Source organism: Papilio xuthus, unplaced genomic scaffold (assembly GCF_000836235.2).
Source record: "Papilio xuthus unplaced genomic scaffold, Pxut_1.1 DF826961.1, whole genome shotgun sequence".
Lineage (NCBI taxonomy): Eukaryota > Metazoa > Arthropoda > Insecta > Lepidoptera > Papilionidae > Papilio > Papilio xuthus.
This window is the reverse complement of record NW_013531688.1, coordinates 3,339,167-3,358,844: the sequence shown is the minus strand read 5'-3', so window position 1 is coordinate 3,358,844 and position 19,678 is coordinate 3,339,167. Positions and strand designations below refer to the sequence as shown.

The 19,678-nt window shown below is 35.6% G+C and overlaps 1 protein-coding gene across 1 annotated transcript in view; it reads left to right on the top strand.

Moving 5' to 3' along the window:
* The window catches only part of LOC106120051 (intron-binding protein aquarius), a 51,875-nt gene that overhangs the window by 31,716 nt on the left and 481 nt on the right, over positions 1-19,678 (top strand). Inside the window, exons 7-26 of the mRNA XM_013315227.1 lie at positions 581-694; positions 1,123-1,226; positions 2,505-2,616; positions 3,115-3,328; positions 6,450-6,498; positions 8,078-8,313; positions 8,747-8,964; positions 9,114-9,283; positions 9,670-9,801; positions 11,896-12,033; positions 13,326-13,417; positions 13,763-13,961; positions 14,475-14,658; positions 15,153-15,277; positions 15,350-15,510; positions 16,571-16,838; positions 18,138-18,309; positions 18,400-18,570; positions 18,856-19,053; positions 19,401-19,583. Of these exons, the coding sequence (XP_013170681.1) occupies positions 581-694; positions 1,123-1,226; positions 2,505-2,616; positions 3,115-3,328; positions 6,450-6,498; positions 8,078-8,313; positions 8,747-8,964; positions 9,114-9,283; positions 9,670-9,801; positions 11,896-12,033; positions 13,326-13,417; positions 13,763-13,961; positions 14,475-14,658; positions 15,153-15,277; positions 15,350-15,510; positions 16,571-16,838; positions 18,138-18,309; positions 18,400-18,570; positions 18,856-19,053; positions 19,401-19,583 (3,240 nt within the window). The remainder of the gene's footprint in view (positions 1-580; positions 695-1,122; positions 1,227-2,504; positions 2,617-3,114; positions 3,329-6,449; positions 6,499-8,077; positions 8,314-8,746; positions 8,965-9,113; positions 9,284-9,669; positions 9,802-11,895; positions 12,034-13,325; positions 13,418-13,762; positions 13,962-14,474; positions 14,659-15,152; positions 15,278-15,349; positions 15,511-16,570; positions 16,839-18,137; positions 18,310-18,399; positions 18,571-18,855; positions 19,054-19,400; positions 19,584-19,678) is intronic.

Below are 19,678 nucleotides of genomic sequence, written 5' to 3'. Positions count from 1 at the left end.
CCTTAGTTACATTATTATGAAAAATACGATTTAGTTATCTAATACTTTTTTAAGCTAAATGTCTCAATTTAAAGACCATAAAACAAAAGTTTTTTAATCTTGAATATTTCCCTACGTATTGTTAAAAACTATACGCTGGCAGCACCGTGCTGAACTAAACACGCGCGATTGTTTATTCATGAGAGTTTAAATATAAACCTTGGTTACTATCAAGTTTTAAGCCATGGCCATATCGGGCAATCCAATGACCTATCGTGACCAAATTGTTTGGAATTAAAATCATTGTAAACAATATGTAGTTAAGAACCGATCATATATGGGTATTTTAATAACCACTTTTGTTTGCCTTACTTGGCGACATGTTTTTTTATATGTACCTACACTAAGTACATTTAATATTCTTATGAAATCTAGAATTTAATTTGTAAAATTATGACATAATATCTGTGTAACATTTACTAATTAATCTTAATTTTAAATCAAGGTGTTTATCGTGTTGGTAGTTTAATATTATAATTATTTTGAATTATATATGTAATTTAATTTCTTAAATACGAGTGATATATTACTTTGGTTACAGCTTCTGCAAATGCTGAAGTTCTACGCCCGTTTCGAAATCAGCGATGAGACCGGAGACCCGATGACAGATCGTGACATGACTCTGCAGCACTACTCCAGGATCACATCCTTACAGGTTGGTGGTTGAATCCTTTTGAAGGTATCAAGTCTATTCATATGATGCAATATCTTGTTAACAAAAGACATCAACGTTGTCACTGAAAATGCTCATGATAAATTTACCAATATTTAAAGAACATAATATTAATATTTTCTAGTTAAATTTAACAACTATTGCTAAATGTTAGTCTAGTTGTGAGTTTTCAGTGACCAAACACTTACCAAAAAATATTGTTTCCACTGTTATGATCGTGGCGTGGTAACCAACACTAACAATTATAACATCTGATTATTCCGATAATTAATTACTTATTTAATATATAGCACAGTTTTTTAGTACTGACACTAGATGGCACTACTTGTAATTTCATTTGTTGTGAATACAATACTAAAATCTATAGTTGAAGATATCGTTTTCAATATCAAATCGAGTTTTGTTGACAGAAAGCAGCGTTTTCAAAATTCCCCGATCTGCGTCTCTTCTCCTTAGCTAATGTTGCCAGTGTAGACACAAGAGAATCTCTACAAAAACATTTTGGTAATTTAAGGTGAGTTTTGTACATTTCAGTATTTATCTATGTTTTGTTTCTAATTTATACTTTAGTATTTTACTGTGATGTCTCAAGCTCTTTTAAGAATACATATTGCATGAAAAATATATTTTGTTGCATCTCATTTCGTAACTTGCTTCTATGAATTTGGAAAGCACAGAAATATTCTTATATCCTTACAAATATGTTTCATAATATTCGAAGTTTTAACTCTATTTGCGAGACTTATTCGTTGCAGTATATAATTTCTTCCATCAACATTCATTTATACAAATTAAATCGTGATGTATTCCTGTACGAGAGAGGTCAATGAACTATGCCGGTCCAGACCAGTTCCAACCGCAAGTTGTTCGACTTGGTCCCTTCGATAGTATGGTGCCGCATACCGAATATAACGATTAACCCCTTTAGTCTGAATGTACTCTGTACCCTTCATATGGATACAGATATAAAAATATCAATAATTAAAAAAAAATTACTTGCTTAGAATGTCAAAGCATCTTATCCCACTCACGTGAGATCGGCGTTCAAATTTTTAAACCTTCATAATTTGTTTTTTTTTACGGCCGACCGCCCGCCAGTCAACAACCCTACTTGGGAAGAATATATTATGAGACCTCATTATATACAAAAAAATATAATTTGTTGATCCCGACCCCATAAATTCTCATTTTAATTCTACCTGACTGTAGGATAAGGTCCATCTTGATTAAAAAAATTAACTTGCACTGTGATACTTTAATAATAGGATATGCTAAGTACATATGCAGCGTGTCCCCAAATTCAAGAATTTTGGGACACGCTGTATAAAATTAAATACATTATTGTAGGTCAGTAACGTCAGTACCCGCAAAAACCACACCTTTATTTTTTATTTGATAACATATTACTTCCTGCTTCTTACTAATATTATAAATGCGAATGTTTAGATGGATGAATGGATATATGGATGTTTGTTTTAAGGTATCTCCAGAAAAGCTGTACGGATCTCACTGAAATCTACCATAGATATAGAACATAGTTTTGAAGAACATATGAGATTAAGTCTTTTTTAATTCCGCGCGGACGGAGTCGCGGGCGACAGCTAGTTTACAATAAACTACTAAAACATTTGTTTTATAACATATTTATCTTTGTATATTTAAAGGCCAGGAATGACCTCATCGGACATATCTGACGAAAAAATTTATATCTCGTATGAAATGAACAGATGGAACTCTTTTCGTTGGATTGACGGTCTTTAACATGTCACTTTATTAATATTCATTTCCATAGTGATAAAGCGTTACGTGCAATCGCTACCTACTTGAACCTGGTGCCGCCGGAAGGTAAGGAAGACGAAGCAGCCTGGCACAGACTAGACAAGGAGTTCCTTAAAGAATTATTGGTAAGAACAATTGAATTCAGTGTTGCTATAAAATTAGGCTCGTAATTTTGCTATTTATAAACGAAATATTTTTGTATTCATCAATTGAAAAAGTTTGGTACTCTACAGTGAGACATAACATGGATATGTTCATTGGAAATGACTAAGCTATTTTGGGATATCTTAAATATTTTTTGCCTCTGCCTTATTGTTCTTCTTCTCGGTATTAGACTTTTTATTTTTTGTTGTTAATAAAACAACAGGCGCTTGTCAAAAAATTGCAACACAATTTACAAGTCTTAAAAATCAGATTAGAAAATTTATACATCTTGTTTTGTAGAGAACATTTTATATTCTTAAAGGGATTTTCTACGTAGTTAATACGTAATTATGATTTGATGATAAAATGTTGTTTTAACTTAGTGCTTGAGTTGGCACCTCAGACAGAAGAGTACTTTTGTTTCTGATGTGCCAAATCAAATGTCCTATACTATTAAAATAATACGTTTGTTTACTCAGATATCTAGACACGAACGACGTATATCACAACTAGAGGAGCTCAACTCGATGCCTCTGTATCCTACGGAAGACGTGATATGGGACGAGAACGTGGTGCCTACTGAGATTTTCAGCGGAGAGAACTGCCTCGCTCTTCCCAAGCTAAACCTACAGTTCCTCACTCTGCACGACTATCTGCTAAGGAACTTCAATTTGTTCCGACTTGAGAGTACATGTAAGTATACCTTTGTACAGTCAGCTGCATAAATATGTATGTTACAATACTTAAGAAACTTGTTTTAAAAAATAGTAACATGTCTTGGTCGAAAATATACAGATCGATAAGTGCATACAATTTTTTGGAACTGAAGGTGTATGTGAGTTTCTGAAGATTTGTAAATGTATTCATATTTATGCAGCTGACTGTACATATGTCATACGAAATGTCCACTAATAGGCGCCCTTACCATTTAGGGCATGGTCTTTATGTTGATAAGTACAAGGCATTTGATAAATATCAATTAAGTATCGCTTAGGGGCACAAAAACACTGATTTGTATGGATATAAATAACTGAGGAACTTAAAATAGATTCAACATATTGTTTCTGACATACATAAATAATAAAAACCAGCTGTTTGCATTCGGCATACTTTCGCTGAAACAAAAAACATACTGTTCAGTCTTAGTCATTACGGGAACAAAGTAAATACATGTTTGTATGGGAATTAGTACTGAAAATGATCTAAACGGTAAAACAAACGATATGAATACCATTGGTATGTTTAATAACATTTTACATATTTTAATTATTAGTCAACTATCATTCAAACAAACATACAGATAAAGTGAATTTTATCGAAATAAAAACAGCTGTCTTAGACTGATCAACCGGTCAACTGAGTTGTCCTTGACTTCATTGAAATTGATCGAACAGTTTCGTATCGTAACGGGAATTTTGTCAGTGTGATTGAACGCAATAACCTCAACATAATAGTCTTAGAATTTCAATATGTTCATTGTACTAAAGATCGCTTTTAGAACGAAATTACATAGAATGACTAATCGTGAGTTTCTGAGACTAAAATCTCTGTATAAAACATATCGTCGTCCCTGTCATTATCTTTGACAAAAAAGAGATGACAATATGTTTTAAATGGAGATTTTGGTGTTTAAAACTCACGGTTAACTGAACATTTTAAAATTGTCTGGTTTGACAGCCATTTAATTAGTGGATAGAAAAAGAAAAGAGAAACTTTTAATATTATTTTCTGTTAAAGTTTTTATTTAAGTGAATACCTTACGCTTATTAGCTTATATAAAATTCTCGTGTCACAATTTTCTTTCGCATACTCCTCCGAAACGGCTTGACCGATTCTCATGAAATTTTGTGAGCATATTGAGTAGGTCTGAGAATCGGCCAACATCTATTTTTAATCCAGCGCGGACGGAGTCGCGGGCGACATATAGTAGACTTATGAAATTATAGGGTTATTGCAAATACAAATAGCTATATTAAAATTTTAAATTATAAGTAATGATCGAATGATTGGCTTTCAATCATGGTAAGAATAACAATTCAATCACTGAACATAAAACATTCAAAACGTTTAAATTGAGTTGAAAATTTATTATGTAATTATCAATCATCAGCAAATTATCATTTATAATACGTGTGTAATCACAAAGACACATTAAGATGTGTATTTTACATTAGGTCATCTAGGAAATAAGCTTTGTTCTAGTTTTATTCTTAGATCTGATTTCCACTTAGCAAATAGTCGCGTGACTCGGGCCGCATAGCGATGTATAGTCGCAGTTGTGGTATAACAAATTAACGCGACAGCATTCAAGAGGATTGCTAACACGGTATTAGTCGTAGCTGCTAAGTGGAAGTAGGACTTTAGGTCTGTAAATAAAGGTATTGGGTCATATTTGTGCATTACTCATTGCACTGAATGTCTATTATTATGATAATGAAGCGGCTCTGATTTTTAAATGGTTGCTGGAATTGTAATATAACGTCATTCATAATGGATGTCTTAAGTGTTGAATGTTATTATAGTTTTAGCACTGCCATGAATTGTTTTGACCTCAATAGCTAATATTATATTGGACAGAGGATCGGGGGGTTAAAGCACTTGACTTGTAATCTGCAGGTCCTGAATTCAAATCCCGCCATGTACCAATGTGTTTTTCGATATCCGATTTATATATGTACATTTATCCGACGTTCTTACGGTGAAGGAAAACATCATGATGCAATCTGCATTTATCTGCGAAGAAATTCAAAGATATGTGTGAAGACCACCAACCCGCACTTAGACAGCGTGGTTGACTATGGCCTAATCACCCGTAACTTAGGATAGGCTCCGAGTGCCTCGGTGGGAACGTATAGTGAGCTGATGATGATGATCATATTGGAATTTAAAGCCTTTACATTGGATAGTATCCGTATGCAATCGCTTTGGCCATGAAAGGCAAATGTCGTTGACTTAATAATTCACCAAATAATAAATGGCCCATTATATCACGTTTTGAACAATAACCAAGTTTATTAATTTAAAAGTTTGTTTTTAAAATAAATAAATAATCAATAAACTACTTATAATAGTGTAGGCAAAGATGGATTTACATTTGACGCGGTCTTGTGATATCGGTCATTGTCAGCGGTAAATTTTTAAGCTCTAATTACACATCTCTCGTCTGAAAAAAGACTACATGCTACAAAACATGTAATTTATAATACTGGAAACACTTCACAGAACTAAAATTTGGAAATACGGAAATGAACAAGTCCGCTGTGACGTGTTTGCATTTTGAAGAAACGGAATGAATAACAGTGCCGGATAAAACGGATATGGTCATTAGTGAACCATACAAGACGTTAATAACCAAATGGTCGGAGAACTGATACTTGTGAAGAGTTAAGAAGAGACAACGGAACAGAATGTACGTGTGTGTAAAGGGCGCTATGAGCACTCGGGCTTTAGTATTCCAAGTGTGTACGAGACTTTAGTTGATGGATAACTTTCTTACTATTGTCCCACTAAACTCCGACAGTTGGATATAGCCCAATTAAAAATATGTGGTTAGACCTTATAATTAAACTAAGAGTCTAAGATAAGGCTAAAAATCAACTCTCCGTATGGTCCGATTGCTTTCGCGTATTAAATTTTTTTCCTACAAAACTTAACCTACGCATTTAATTGATATTTCACAATTACATTTTTGATTAGTTAATTTATTCTATTAATATTGTAATTTTGGTCATGGTGTTATAACAAAATATATTTTGCTTGCCTTTATCCGTCATTAACAAATGTTCTGATAACACTCTTATTCATATTGTTGCAGATGAGATCCGACAAGACATCGAGGATGCTGTGTACAGACTAGCGCCATGGTAAACTACACAGATTATTTATAACGTTAAAATTATATAGCACAATTAACCTTGGTTTATTTCCCTGAAATTTTCATTTTTTACTACTTCCAACATCTATGTAAGCTTCTTACTATCTCATCTTACTTCTTACTAATATTATAAATGTGAATGTTTGGATGTATGGATGAATATTTGTTAAAAGGTATCTCCAGAAAAGCTGCAAGTATCTCGCTAAAATTTTGAACATAATGTGAAAGAACACATAGGCTACTAATATTTTTAAATTCCACGCGGACCAAGTCGTGGACGACAACTAGTATAGTTATAACTAGAGTTATATTGAATTTTTAAATTAATTCATGATATTCTTAAATTATCTGAAAAACTGTTCGATTAAATTTAAAGGTTTAAAACGTACGTTATATTAACTTGGTTAACGTAGATCCATTTGGTTGCCAGTTACGGTAACTTAACCCAGAATTCATCACTAAGTTGCCAAGTTGTGGCCCAAATATGTAATGACAGTTTGGCATTGAATAACGTATTGCAGATTTGAGAATAACAGACGCCATTGTGTTGAGGTCGTCGACCTTATAAGAACCACATGACCAACGAACAATTATAAATAACTGGACAGTCGTCGTTATTTGGCAGTTATTTTTATTATATAATTTCTTAAATGAAATAGCTCCTCGTCACAAGTTTATTTGTCTTTCGAAAGACATATTGACGAATATTGTAATAATTTGGCATCTTTCATTGTTTTTTCATCATTCATTCATCAAATTGTAAATTTTCAATGTCTTATGGAGACTGTTTTTCTGTTATCATTAGCGTTGTTATGTGACGTAACTTATGCAAATTTACAGTCACCCAAACTTATCTGCCCTGGTTTGTTTTTTTTGGAAAATACGTAAAACTGTCGTCTGCGACTCCGTTATTAGTCGCTTATGTGTTCTTACAGACTGTTCTACGTCTATTCCAAAACTCAACCGGATCCGTACAGTTGTTCTGGAGATATTTTCAAACAAACATCCATCCATCCATCCATTTAAACATTCGCATTTATAATATTAGTAAGATATACTTAGGTATAGCAAGTGATATACAAATCAAGATATGATGTGCAACAGTCTTCCAAGGATCTTGTAGCACTTTTTGTCATTGACTTGCGGCGTCGATGAGCTAATACTATAGTTCCACTTTTGACTTCCAAGCAATATAAGTTTGTCGTACTGCAATGAGTGGACAATATGCAGAATGGTAACACAAATAAATTGGCACTTCTAGCAATTGGGATATGCCAGTATGGAATGAACTGATTGCAATTAATTGACTCGATTCATTCTTAATTTACGAGCACAAGACGATTTCTTCGTAAATTGACAAAGATATTTTTTCCTGTATTTTAAAACTACCTGTGGCCCGCGACTCCGTCCGAGGAGGATAAAAAAACTTTGTTAGTATGCTAAGTAAACTATGTTCTACATCCATACCAAATTCCAATTAGATACATTAAGCCGTTTTTGAAATACCCTCTAACAAATATCTATCCATCCATCCAAACATTCGCATTAATAACGTGTTAATATACCAGGCGATCAGAAGACGGCAGTGTGTACTTCGGCGGTTGGGCGCGTATGGCCCATCCTATACAGAGTTTCGCGGTAGTAGAAGTGGCAAAGCCCAACATTGGCGAGAAGGCGCCTTCCCGCGTTCGCGCTGACGTAACCGTTACTCTCAGCGTTAGGAACGAGATCAAACAGGAGTGGGAGAACCTCAGGAAACATGACGTCTGCTTTCTGGTCACCGTACGGCCTACACAAGGAATAGGTAATGTTATTTAACTCGTTTGTGTCTACTACATATTTGATAAAACGACCATGCTAAAGGATGAGTTTATTGCTCGTAAATTGTCTCGCTACTGACGCAAAAGGAACGACAAAACGACTAAGCAATTCCGAGTAAACGAAGTAAATTTAAATCGATTAGAATCGATTGAATCAGTACCAGAGCCATTTCTGTTATGTATTAAATTTCTATTTTGAATGACCAAGGCCATTCCTGAAGCTCACTGACCATGAGTTTCTGAGGACAATATGTCTATCTAAACCATATCGTCATCTCTGTCATTATTGTTGACTAAACAGAGATAACAATATGATTTAAACGGAGATTATGTTCTCAGAAACCCACGGTGAATGATTTCTTGCTTTGATATTTAAGGTTTTACAATATTATAGTAATGTTTCTTTACGATATCAAGGTACAAAATACGACTACAGAAGAAGTATGGTGGATCAGGCGGGCATAGTGTACGTGAGGGGCTGCGAAGTGGAGGGCATGCTGGACGCATCTGGCAGAGTCATTGAAGAAGGTCCCGAGCCCAGACCTGAACTGGACGGAGATTCCAGAACATTCCGTCTTCTGCTCGATCCTAATCAGTACAGAATGGATTTGGACCGTGCTAGCAAAGGAAAGGAGGTAAAGATTGCTAAATAATAAGTTAAACTGGCCCTTAGTGCAGATTTCTCTTACTAATTACACGCTAAAGCGTTCCCTAAGTGTGGCAGTTAAAATTTTGTAATATTGTTAAAGGAATAGATGTTTGTAGCCTTTCTTCTTGATACTAGGACGTGTACGAAACATTCAACATAGTGATGCGCCGTAAGCCTAAGGAGAACAACTTCAAGGCGGTGCTGGAGACGATCCGTGAGCTGATGAATACGGAGTGCGTGGTGCCTGACTGGCTGCATGACATCGTGCTTGGCTACGGAGACCCAGGCCAGGCACATTACACCAGGTAACGTATATTTATAGTGTATATACTTTTAGGCATCAAATCTTTTGTGTGTTTAAGAAAAAAAAACTGTATGGCGGGGGTGAAAAGAGGTCGGATATGACCCACTTGAAAATAATTCACATAATTCATAGCTGTGTTGTCAATATTTACCAGATAGTTACTAGTTTCCCCTAACTGGAACGGACAGTTTCACTGACATGTTGTCATCCCTTATATTTTCTTTGAGAAAGAAAGAGAAGAGAGATAGGAAAGAGATAACAATATATATTAATATTTATTATAACTGCAGTTCAGAGGTAAAAGAAAATATATGATCCCTAATACATTTAATAATCGTTCACTTTGGGGAAAAAAAAACAAAAAACACAAATAAAAAATGATTTTAGAATGCCCAATGAAATTCCGACTTTGGACTTCAATGATACATTCCTGGACATGGACCATCTCCGTAGCAGTTTCCCTGGTTACGAGATCAAGGTGCAAGTGGATGACCCCAGAAAACTAGTGAGACCTTTCAAGTAAGTATTAAATGACCCTTAAATCTAAAATTAAGATCGATCTCAATCTTTTACCTTTTCGTGTAATCTAATTGTCAAATATACGTCACGTTGTTATGCATATTTTGTTCTTTATCCTTGAATTAACTTAACTGTAGCACCTAACATCAGAAACTAAAAATTGTTTTTTCCAGTGTTTACTATCGTACTTTATAATGTTTTTTTTAAGAAAAATATTAGCAGATTTATTTGTAAATTTATTAATATTTCTTTTACCATTCCAACTAAGCTCTAGGCTTGTGCTAGGATATGGTTTACGACAATAGTCGAATGGCGGGATTCGAACCCCCGACCTCGTGGTCGTAAATCCGTATCCTTAACCATTAGGCTATTGACGCTTTTTTTATGTTACTGTATTTATCTAGAAAAATAGATTTACTGAAAATAGTCCTAACCATACTGTTAGGAAGAAAATCCGACACTTTGCCGGTGTACTGGCACAACACTAGCTTTACTAAAATGTCAACGTTTATGTCCCCTCACTAATCATTCTGACACTTAAGGTAACGAAAGATTCGCGCCAAAGGATTCTAACTAATAAAGTCTAAAACTACTTATCACTTATTTATACAGGATGTTGTCATTTTAACCTATTAAAATATTAATAAAAAATAATTCTTGTAGTAATTTTTTATAATTTATAAGCAGTTATATTTCCTGATCAACTTCGCTTTTATATCATAACTAGCTGTCGCCCGCAACTCCGTTGCGTGTTTGTCTAAAAAATAAAAATTGGGGTGGACTACCCTTAAAATTTAGGGGGATGAAAAATAGATGTTGATCGATTCTCAGACCTACTCAATATGCTCACAAAATTTCATGAGAATCAGTCAAGCCGTTTCGGAGGAGTATGCGAACTAAAATTGTGACACGAGAATTTTATATATAAGATTTTCCTTATTGTTGCAAAAAAATTGCAAGTGTGTATCGATTTGGTATTGATTACCTCATCTATTAGCGCCAGATGTAACACATGGCGCGCGTAATAAATTATAAAAATATGAACACGTCATTGCAGGTTTCCCACGAGCAATATCTGGTGTTACTATATCATAAAATTGTTTCGATGTAAAATTTTATAGTCGTGAGTTATTGAGATCAAAATCCCCGTTTAATATAGAATAGAATATTTATTTATTGCCACAAACAACAAAAAAAACTACAAAAAAACAAACTAGATTAAATAAATTAAGGATGTGGCAAAAAGTGGCCAGCTCAGCTGGTGCGGAGGGCTTGACCATTCCAGCGCTGGTTTTCAGCTGGCAACTTTCGTTCTCACACCATTTACACGACACGATGTAGGTTAACAAAAAATAAAAACATAAAACGAAATAAAAGCAAAAACGACAATTAAACATTAAAGAATTTTGATTGATTTCTATATACGAAATAACAATTTTAACTATTTCAATATAATGACGGGATAACGATATGTTTTATACGAAGATATTGGTTTTAGAAACGAACGGTAACTCTATTTTTATCTTGTTTAAATCAATTTAAAAATTGGTTACTACTGAGTTATTTTTTATATTTTTACTCCTGACCTGGGGCGTATACATTTAAAAACAATGCTATTTCTATCCTGCCGAGTAATAATAAAAGTACAGACTATATATAAACAATACAAATTGCTATTTGGCATGTTCTTATAAACGCGAGCGTATTTCTCGTAAAAAAACTTTTCCGTATATTATGACGACGTATAATTTGTTAGGTAATTATAAAAACCTCAATAATGATATTAGTAATTTATATTCTAATTATAAAAATAAAAGTTGAATTTTCTTTAAATAATTTTAGTAGAATTTTATTTTTTAATGTAAATAATTTGGCAACACTATTTATAATTTTAGCATGACAATATTTTTTTAATATATTTGACATTTATTTTAGGGTACTTCGAAAAGTATTATACAAAGTTAAAATTTATAAATACCGCTATATTAATTTACTTTCTGGTTTTTTCTGTATAAAATTAAAAAAAATAACTTTTACATTACTTACGGAAGAAGTATTTTGTGGTAATTAATCATATTACTAATATTTTGTTAGAGTGACATTCGAAAATGTGTTGCGGAAAGAGAAGCTTGGTGAGAACGCAATGGACGAGGACGACTCCCATAAAGTCATTGTGGTGGAGCCCCACGTGCAGCCCAAACGGGGACCATATCTCTACAATGAACCAAAGAAGTAAGTCAATAGACACTATAAGACCTCTTTTCCACTAAGCAATTAGTAGGATTCCTGCCGCTCTACTGCTATGTAGCAGTCTTGTCAGACTTTAGGTAAGAAATTCATCTTCAATTTCAGATGTTTATGGATAGCGATCAATTCGCTATTTAAGCGAATTCAGACGACCATTATTCGTAATCTTGTGGTATAAAAAATACTAGTCGCAACTACGCTAATAATGACGATGTTTTGTGTTTATGTTTCCTGACCGTTATTATTATGTTAAAAGTATTAACATCCTTTAATAACCTCTCTCATAATTTAATTTCTTTTATTATATCTGTAACTAACGTTGGGATTTTCTTTAACCTTTTGATAGCCGTAAACGAATTACCATAGTGAGAGAGTTCAAAATGAGAACTTGAAAAAAGGTTAAATACGCATTTTTTCATGATATTAATATGTACAAACGATATTTGTTAATGATTACATCATTGTGCTTGTATGTTTGAGCAAAAAATCGACCTTGGTCAAGATATGTATAGTGTTTTTATACTAGATTTTTGTACAAGAACCGCGTGGATACAAGTATAAACTGAGATGAAAATATTGGCACTGTACCAAAATAGTAAATTGGGTTCGGTTTAGTAATTTATAGTCCGACAAACTTATCTGACCCGGTGGGCGTAAGTGAAAATATACTACAATGTCTCATTGGCCTGTTAATAGAGTTTTTGTAAGGTTTTTCCTTATTATGAAAGATATTTTCAGTTGTATTGACATCACACTTGTTGTTTGCATTACAACATAAAAATTGGTGTGCCAATTCACGTTACGTGAATCGTATTGGCATTGAACGTGGTATATTAATTCATTTGCAATCAATCTAGTTTATTGCAAATTATTTAAGCTTTTGTAACTTATTTTGCGATATTAAAAGATTTGTAGATATTTTTGTTTTGTTACTAGATTGGTTCATGTCCAAAATCAATTGTAGAAAATGTTTCAAACGAATTCTAAAACAATAGGCAATCAATTTGAAAATTGAAAAATACTTTCAACCATAGTGATAGAAAAGGTTCGTCAATCAAGTCGCAAATGACACTTAATCTTAAATTAAACGTAATTAGAGACAAGTTAGGCACAACGACTGACTAAAGATATGTTTTACGTTTCTAAGAAAATAATTTCCCGCTGCGTCTGCCAGTCACGCTAGTTGCGTTAATGGAAAAGAAGGTTAAGAATTAAAGATTGTTTATAGCTATTATATTTTTATTTAAATGTTCTATATTTTTAAAATTGTTAAACAGGAATAACATTTTGTTTACACCAACGCAAGTGGAAGCCATCAGGTCGGGAATGCAGCCCGGGTTGACACTTGTCGTCGGACCACCCGGCACAGGTATGGTACTCGCATACATTTTAAACCAAAAAGAACTTAATTATTAACTAAGTTTAGTAAAAGAGCACTTACTTGGGCTAAAACATACAGCTAAGCAAAGGCCCTATCTGTTATATGATTTTTTTTTTGCATGTGTGTTATATATATTATATTTAGTATTTATTATGTTCCTATTTTCAACTGTATAAGGGAAGCTTTAATTTTTTTTTAATTGTATTATAATTGTTGTCTTTGAACTGATTAAATATCCTTTTATTATTATTTCTTATCTTTTTCCTTTTAAAGTTTATTATTTGTTGGTTAGTTAGTAGGCAAATATCATCTATTTTTGTTTGGATCCGTTAGGTAAAACGGACGTGGCGGTGCAGATAATATCGAACCTGTACCACAATTTCCCGTGGCAGCGCACTTTGGTGGTGACACACAGTAATCAGGCCCTCAATCAGCTGTTTGAGAAGGTGGCCGCGCTGGACGTGGACGAGCGCCACCTGCTGCGTCTGGGTCACGGCGAGGAGGCGCTGCACACTGACAAAGACTTCTCCAGGTTAAGCTTTCATTAGCATAACTTTAAATTATTATTAATTTTCCTATAAGATAAAGTTCCTTCTAGTGTTATGTTGATGAAACAAATCTGACGGCACAGCACAGGACGTTCAATTAATGGCCATTTCGGCAAAATATCGAAAATTGTGGTTTTATTGGCATTTATACAACATTAGAACGTAGTTTTTTTAAATAGCAGCGCTTGGGACCTTTTTTATCTTTTATTATGTTAAACATACAAGTGTCTTTCTCACTACTATAATATAAGTTTTTTTTTTAATGGCGACCATTTGCCGCCTCGTTACTTTGCTTGGCGGTTTAAGAGCCAAAGAATTTGGTTTTTCTTGCTGAAAAGCTACTTTTACATATCACACAGAGCTAATTAAAATGGTATTTAAAGTGAAAATGATACAAAAAATAAAAAAGTACCATAAACATAGCAAATAATAACGAAAACTAAAATTTACTAGCATAAGTGGGGGAAGGGTATAAAAACGTTCAAGTATAACAATAGATACGGTCGTGTGAACTACGTGCTGTCAGCGCGGCTGGAGCTGCTGCAGCAGGCGGCGCGGCTGCAGCGCGCGCTGCGGGCGGGAGGGGAGGCGGGCGCCACCTGCGAGCTCGCCCACCACTTCTACGTGTACCACGTGCGTCCGCGCTGGGAAGACTTCCTGCACGTCTGCGCACACGACAAGGTCACACACACTACTCACAACATCACAATCACACCTTTCTTCTTGTCTTACTTATATTATAAATGGGAAAGTTTGGACAGATTGATGGATGTTTGTTTGAAGGTATCTCTGGAAGCTGCATGGATCTCGATGAAATTTGACTTAGAACATAGTCGGGAAGAACACATAGGTTACTAATTAGGTTGTTTTACTTTCGCGTGGCGAGTCGCGGGCGACAGCTAGTATGTACATACATATAAAAACCATTAACCTCCTGAATCCTATTGTAACAATTCTTTTAAAATATTCAAGTTTCCAGTCTTTTCTAGTCTGGTTGAGGTAATATGTTTGCCATAGTGGAACATATCGCATAGATCTTCTTTAAACAGTTTTGACTAAACTTACTATTATATTATTGTACTTTTTAAAAGGCGCAATAGAAAATGTTCTACCTCTAAACAATTCTATTTGACGTGATATCTTTCTATGTGTATTAATAATGTTTATTATTTTAGACGAAATCAGTGGAAACTATAAGCAAAGAGTTTCCATTCCACGAATTCTTCGAAGACGCGCCCAAACCTCTGTTCCCTGGAAAATCTTATGACGAAGACATGGAGATCGCACGTAGCTGCTTCAGGTGAGTTTACATAATGTAATGTTTATAAACTTATCGAAGTTAAATTTATGGTAAATGTAACTCTATTCGCAGGTATATAGATCACATATTCGAGGAGCTGGAGGAATTCCGCGCGTTTGAACTGCTGCGGTCTGGTTTGGATCGATCCAAGTATTTGTTGGTGAAGGAAGCTAAAATTATCGCCATGACTTGTACACACGCAGCTCTCAAACGATCCGAATTGGTGCAAATGGGTGAGTTTCTTAATATTCCAAACTAGTCGTGGCCCGCGACTGCCCGCACGGTATTAAAAAAAAAACTTAGTCTATGTGTTCTTCCAGAATGTTCTACATCTGTGCCAAATTTCATCAAGATTCGTTGAGTTCTTCTGGAGATACCTTTTAACAGACATCCATCTAAACATTCTTTTTTATTATATTAATGATTAATAGTTAGATTAAGATCTTCCTTCTTCTTCTCTCTTTTTCTTCTCCAAACCCTTTTTAACCCTTTCCTAATCAAGATACCAAAAGTACATCAAATAATACTCTTGAAAGCATTTAAAATAGGTCATAATTTTATCGGCGTCCTTTTCTCGCTCATAGATGTTTCTTGCTTATCCAGGTTCGACTGTAATTATTATTATTTTGAAAAACACATCATTTCGTAAACTGTTTGTTAGTTGTGTATAGAAATTTGAACCTCGCACATGTCCAAGAATGACTCGTAATTAACCGAGCACGAGTTTGTTTACAATATACGTCACAACAAACGCAACAGGAATTACGATTCTGTTTCCTTTTATTTACCGCCACATACGTCAGACACGTGGACCCATAAATATTTAAAACACCTCTCTATCTGCGGTACCGTATTTGGTCATTACTTATCTCCATAGGAAAAACCATATTAAAAAATATTTTCTTTATTGTTTGTTCAGCCGGAAAATCTTTCAAACTCAAAGTTGATAATAATGTTATATGACTGCGGTCTTACTTAAAGTGTTTCCACTACCGAAATAACACAGCCACAAAAAACGAAATCTTTATTTTTTATAAGCATTTTTTAACTTACTAATGTTATAAATGCGAATGTTCAGATGGATGGATGGTTGGATTTTTGTGTTTAGGTATGAGGAACGGCTGGATGGATCTCACTGAAATTTGGCACAGATGTAGAACATAGTTTGGAAGAAGACACAGGATACTTATTAAATTATAATAATACCGCGCGGACAGACTCGCGGGCGACAGCTAGTACTGAATTACCTAGCGCTTGACCACGATGTTGACTTGATGATTTGATTTGGTACAGGTTTCAAATACGACAACATTCTTATGGAGGAATCGGCTCAGATCCTGGAGATAGAGACGTTCATTCCCCTGCTGCTGCAGAACCCTCAGGACGGCAGGTCGCGGCTAAAGCGCTGGATCATGATCGGTGACCACCACCAGCTGCCGCCAGTCGTCAAGAACATGGCCTTCCAGAAGTACTGCAACATGGAGCAGAGCCTCTTCACAAGGATGGTCAGGCTCGGTGTGCCATATGTGGAACTAGATGCCCAGGGACGTGCTAGACCAAGGTAATTGATTGATAACATACATTTTTAAATGGTTTTTAGGGTTTCGTTACCTCTTAAGGAAAAAAACGGAACTCTTGTAGGATAGGATCGCTTTGCTGTCCGTCCGTCTGTCAAGACACTTTTTAAAGACTGTTTGACGAACAAGTAAACGATAGTTGGCACTAAAGTGCCAAATGCTTTGTCAAATATTTCGGAGATAAATAAGGGAAATAAAGGAAGTTGGGCATCAGACATAATATCTTCACTTCGTTCCAGACTTCTGAGAAGTTTTCAGGTTGCTTTATCATGAATTATTGGTTTTATATTTGGACAAAAAGTAATCGTGAGTCTAATTTTTGTTGCCAACATTTGGCGAATGGATCAAATAATAGAGGAATATAAAATAACTAAAAAATAAATTCTAAAATGTCACTATGCCGGTATCGAACAAGACATATATCTTGTCTATATTATGACGTCTATCTTATATTTAAAAATTGAATACACATTTATAAATAATGTATGAGGAACTCGTTGCGTTATATCTAATTGCTTGTTTAATCTTTTATTTTTATCTTATTTGTTATCCTTATTGAATATATGCTGTAATTAAAACATTTTTATAAAAAATCTTGAGTAAACTAACATCAACATTACAGTCTTAAAGCCAATTTCCACTTAGGAATTTGTCGCGTGACTTGTCGTGATCGCTGCGACACAAATTAACGTCGCGACCAAGTAACACGACTAACCACTAAGTAGAAAAGGCACTTAGGCCTTACATATTACCGTTTAACTCTCGCCAAAATATAAATAAGTCTAATGACAGATTAGTAATCGCTAAAAATAAACTCAAGAAACATTCATACACTGTGTTTGATAAAAAAACATCTGCGAACCGTTTCAATTCTATAGAAAAAGACTTCATTCGCGACATAGTTCGCACTGTGGGAAAACATTGGATGCGAAAGGCGGTGGACTGCGTACTATGGAAGGCATTGGGATAAGCGTATGCCCAGTTGTGGGCAGATAAAGGCTGTGGATGATAATGATGTTACTAATAACAATATTGATTCTATTTCCTTTGACTTCGAGCTAAAAATGAAATAAAAATCATACTGTCTGAGCTTTGTCGAACTAAACGGAATTCTCCAGAGCACCGTTCATGCGTTCATCATCATCAGCTCACTATACGTCCGTACTTAAGGGTGACTAGGCCATAGTCAACCACACTTGCCAAGTGCGGGTTGATTGACTTCACACATATCTTTGATTTTTTTCTTCTCCGTTTATGCAAACATGTTTTATTATTGGGTATAGCATCTGCAACTTGTATCGGTGGCGATACCGCGCGCTTGGGGACTTGGGCCACGTGCTGCGGCTGCCGGAGTACCGCGCCGCTAACGCCGGCCTCAGGCACGACTTCCAGCTCATCGACGTCGCAGATTTCAACGGCGCCGGCGAGACAGAGCCCAGCCCATACTTCTATCAGGTTACTTATTTTTGCATGAGAGAGTAAGAATGAGAAGTTTTGTTGTCTTTGATAGAAGATTTCATTTTTTTTTATTTTATTGGTGTTTAGAACTTGGCGGAGGCGGAATACGTAGTAGCAGTGTTCATGTACATGCGTCTGGTGGGGTGGCCGGCAGAGCGCATCTCCATACTCACCACATACAACGGGCAGAAGCATCTCATACGAGACGTCGTCGACAAGCGCTGCGCCGGCAACCCGCTCATTGGCAGACCGCACAAGGTTTGTGACCATTGTTTTAACACATTTTACACTTATTTCTATTAGAACAATTGAACTAAGGTCTACATATATTTCTGTGTAGGTACTTGTAACTCTTAACCATCGAATTAGCTTCACTAGACCCTTACATATTGGTACACATAGACTTACTGGTGAACCTGATTATTTTTTAGGTGTAGATCATATGAATAACTAGGCTAGTTAATCTAAAATCTTCCTGTAATTTCTGAAGACTTTGGTGTAATCTTAAGTTTCATAGTGTTAAAAGACAAGTGGTGTATGTAGGTGACGACTGTGGACAAGTATCAGGGGCAGCAGAACGACGTGGCTCTTGTGTCACTGGTGCGCACGCGCGCTGTGGGCCACGTGCGCGACCTGCGCCGCCTCGTGGTGGCCGCATCGCGCGCACGACTTGGATTATACATATTCGCCCGCGCCGACCTCTTCCGCAACTGCTTCGAGCTGCAGCCCACCTTCAACCAGGTACCACATTCATAGCTGATATTTTAAATAACGTGTGGAAATATGTTCTCTAATGATCATCGGTTTTTGAAAATGGCCCTACTTTTGATCCTTGAAGGACACCTGCTCTCAAATACGCATCAAATATGTCTAACCCTGTACTATCACTTTATTACATTTCAAATACAAATTAAAATTAAAACATCGCAACAATGACATGTTTAAATAAGATTGTTTTTTTTTATTATTAAATTATGGTGATAAATGTTGTCAAACGCTTCACTGAAGTCAGCACAAGTGTTGTTTTCATTAAACTATAGTAAAAAGATTTAAATTTAGAAGATTGTAACAAGCAAGCGTGTTGTCAGCTGGTGGAGCGGCCGCTGCAGCTGGAGCTGGTGCCGGGCGAGACGTTCCCGGCGCAGCGCGGGGCGGAAGCGGCTGTGCCGGCAGCGCGCGTGCTGCGTGTGCACGACATGCCGCACATGGCGCGCTACGTCTACGACATGTACCTCGACATCGTGCGTCTGCGCACCGGACAACAACAAGCCGTCAGTACCTTACAAACTTCACACCTACCTACTGTTAGGAACAAAATTCGACACTGTGCCGGTGTACTGGCGCAATACTAGCTTTACTAAAATGT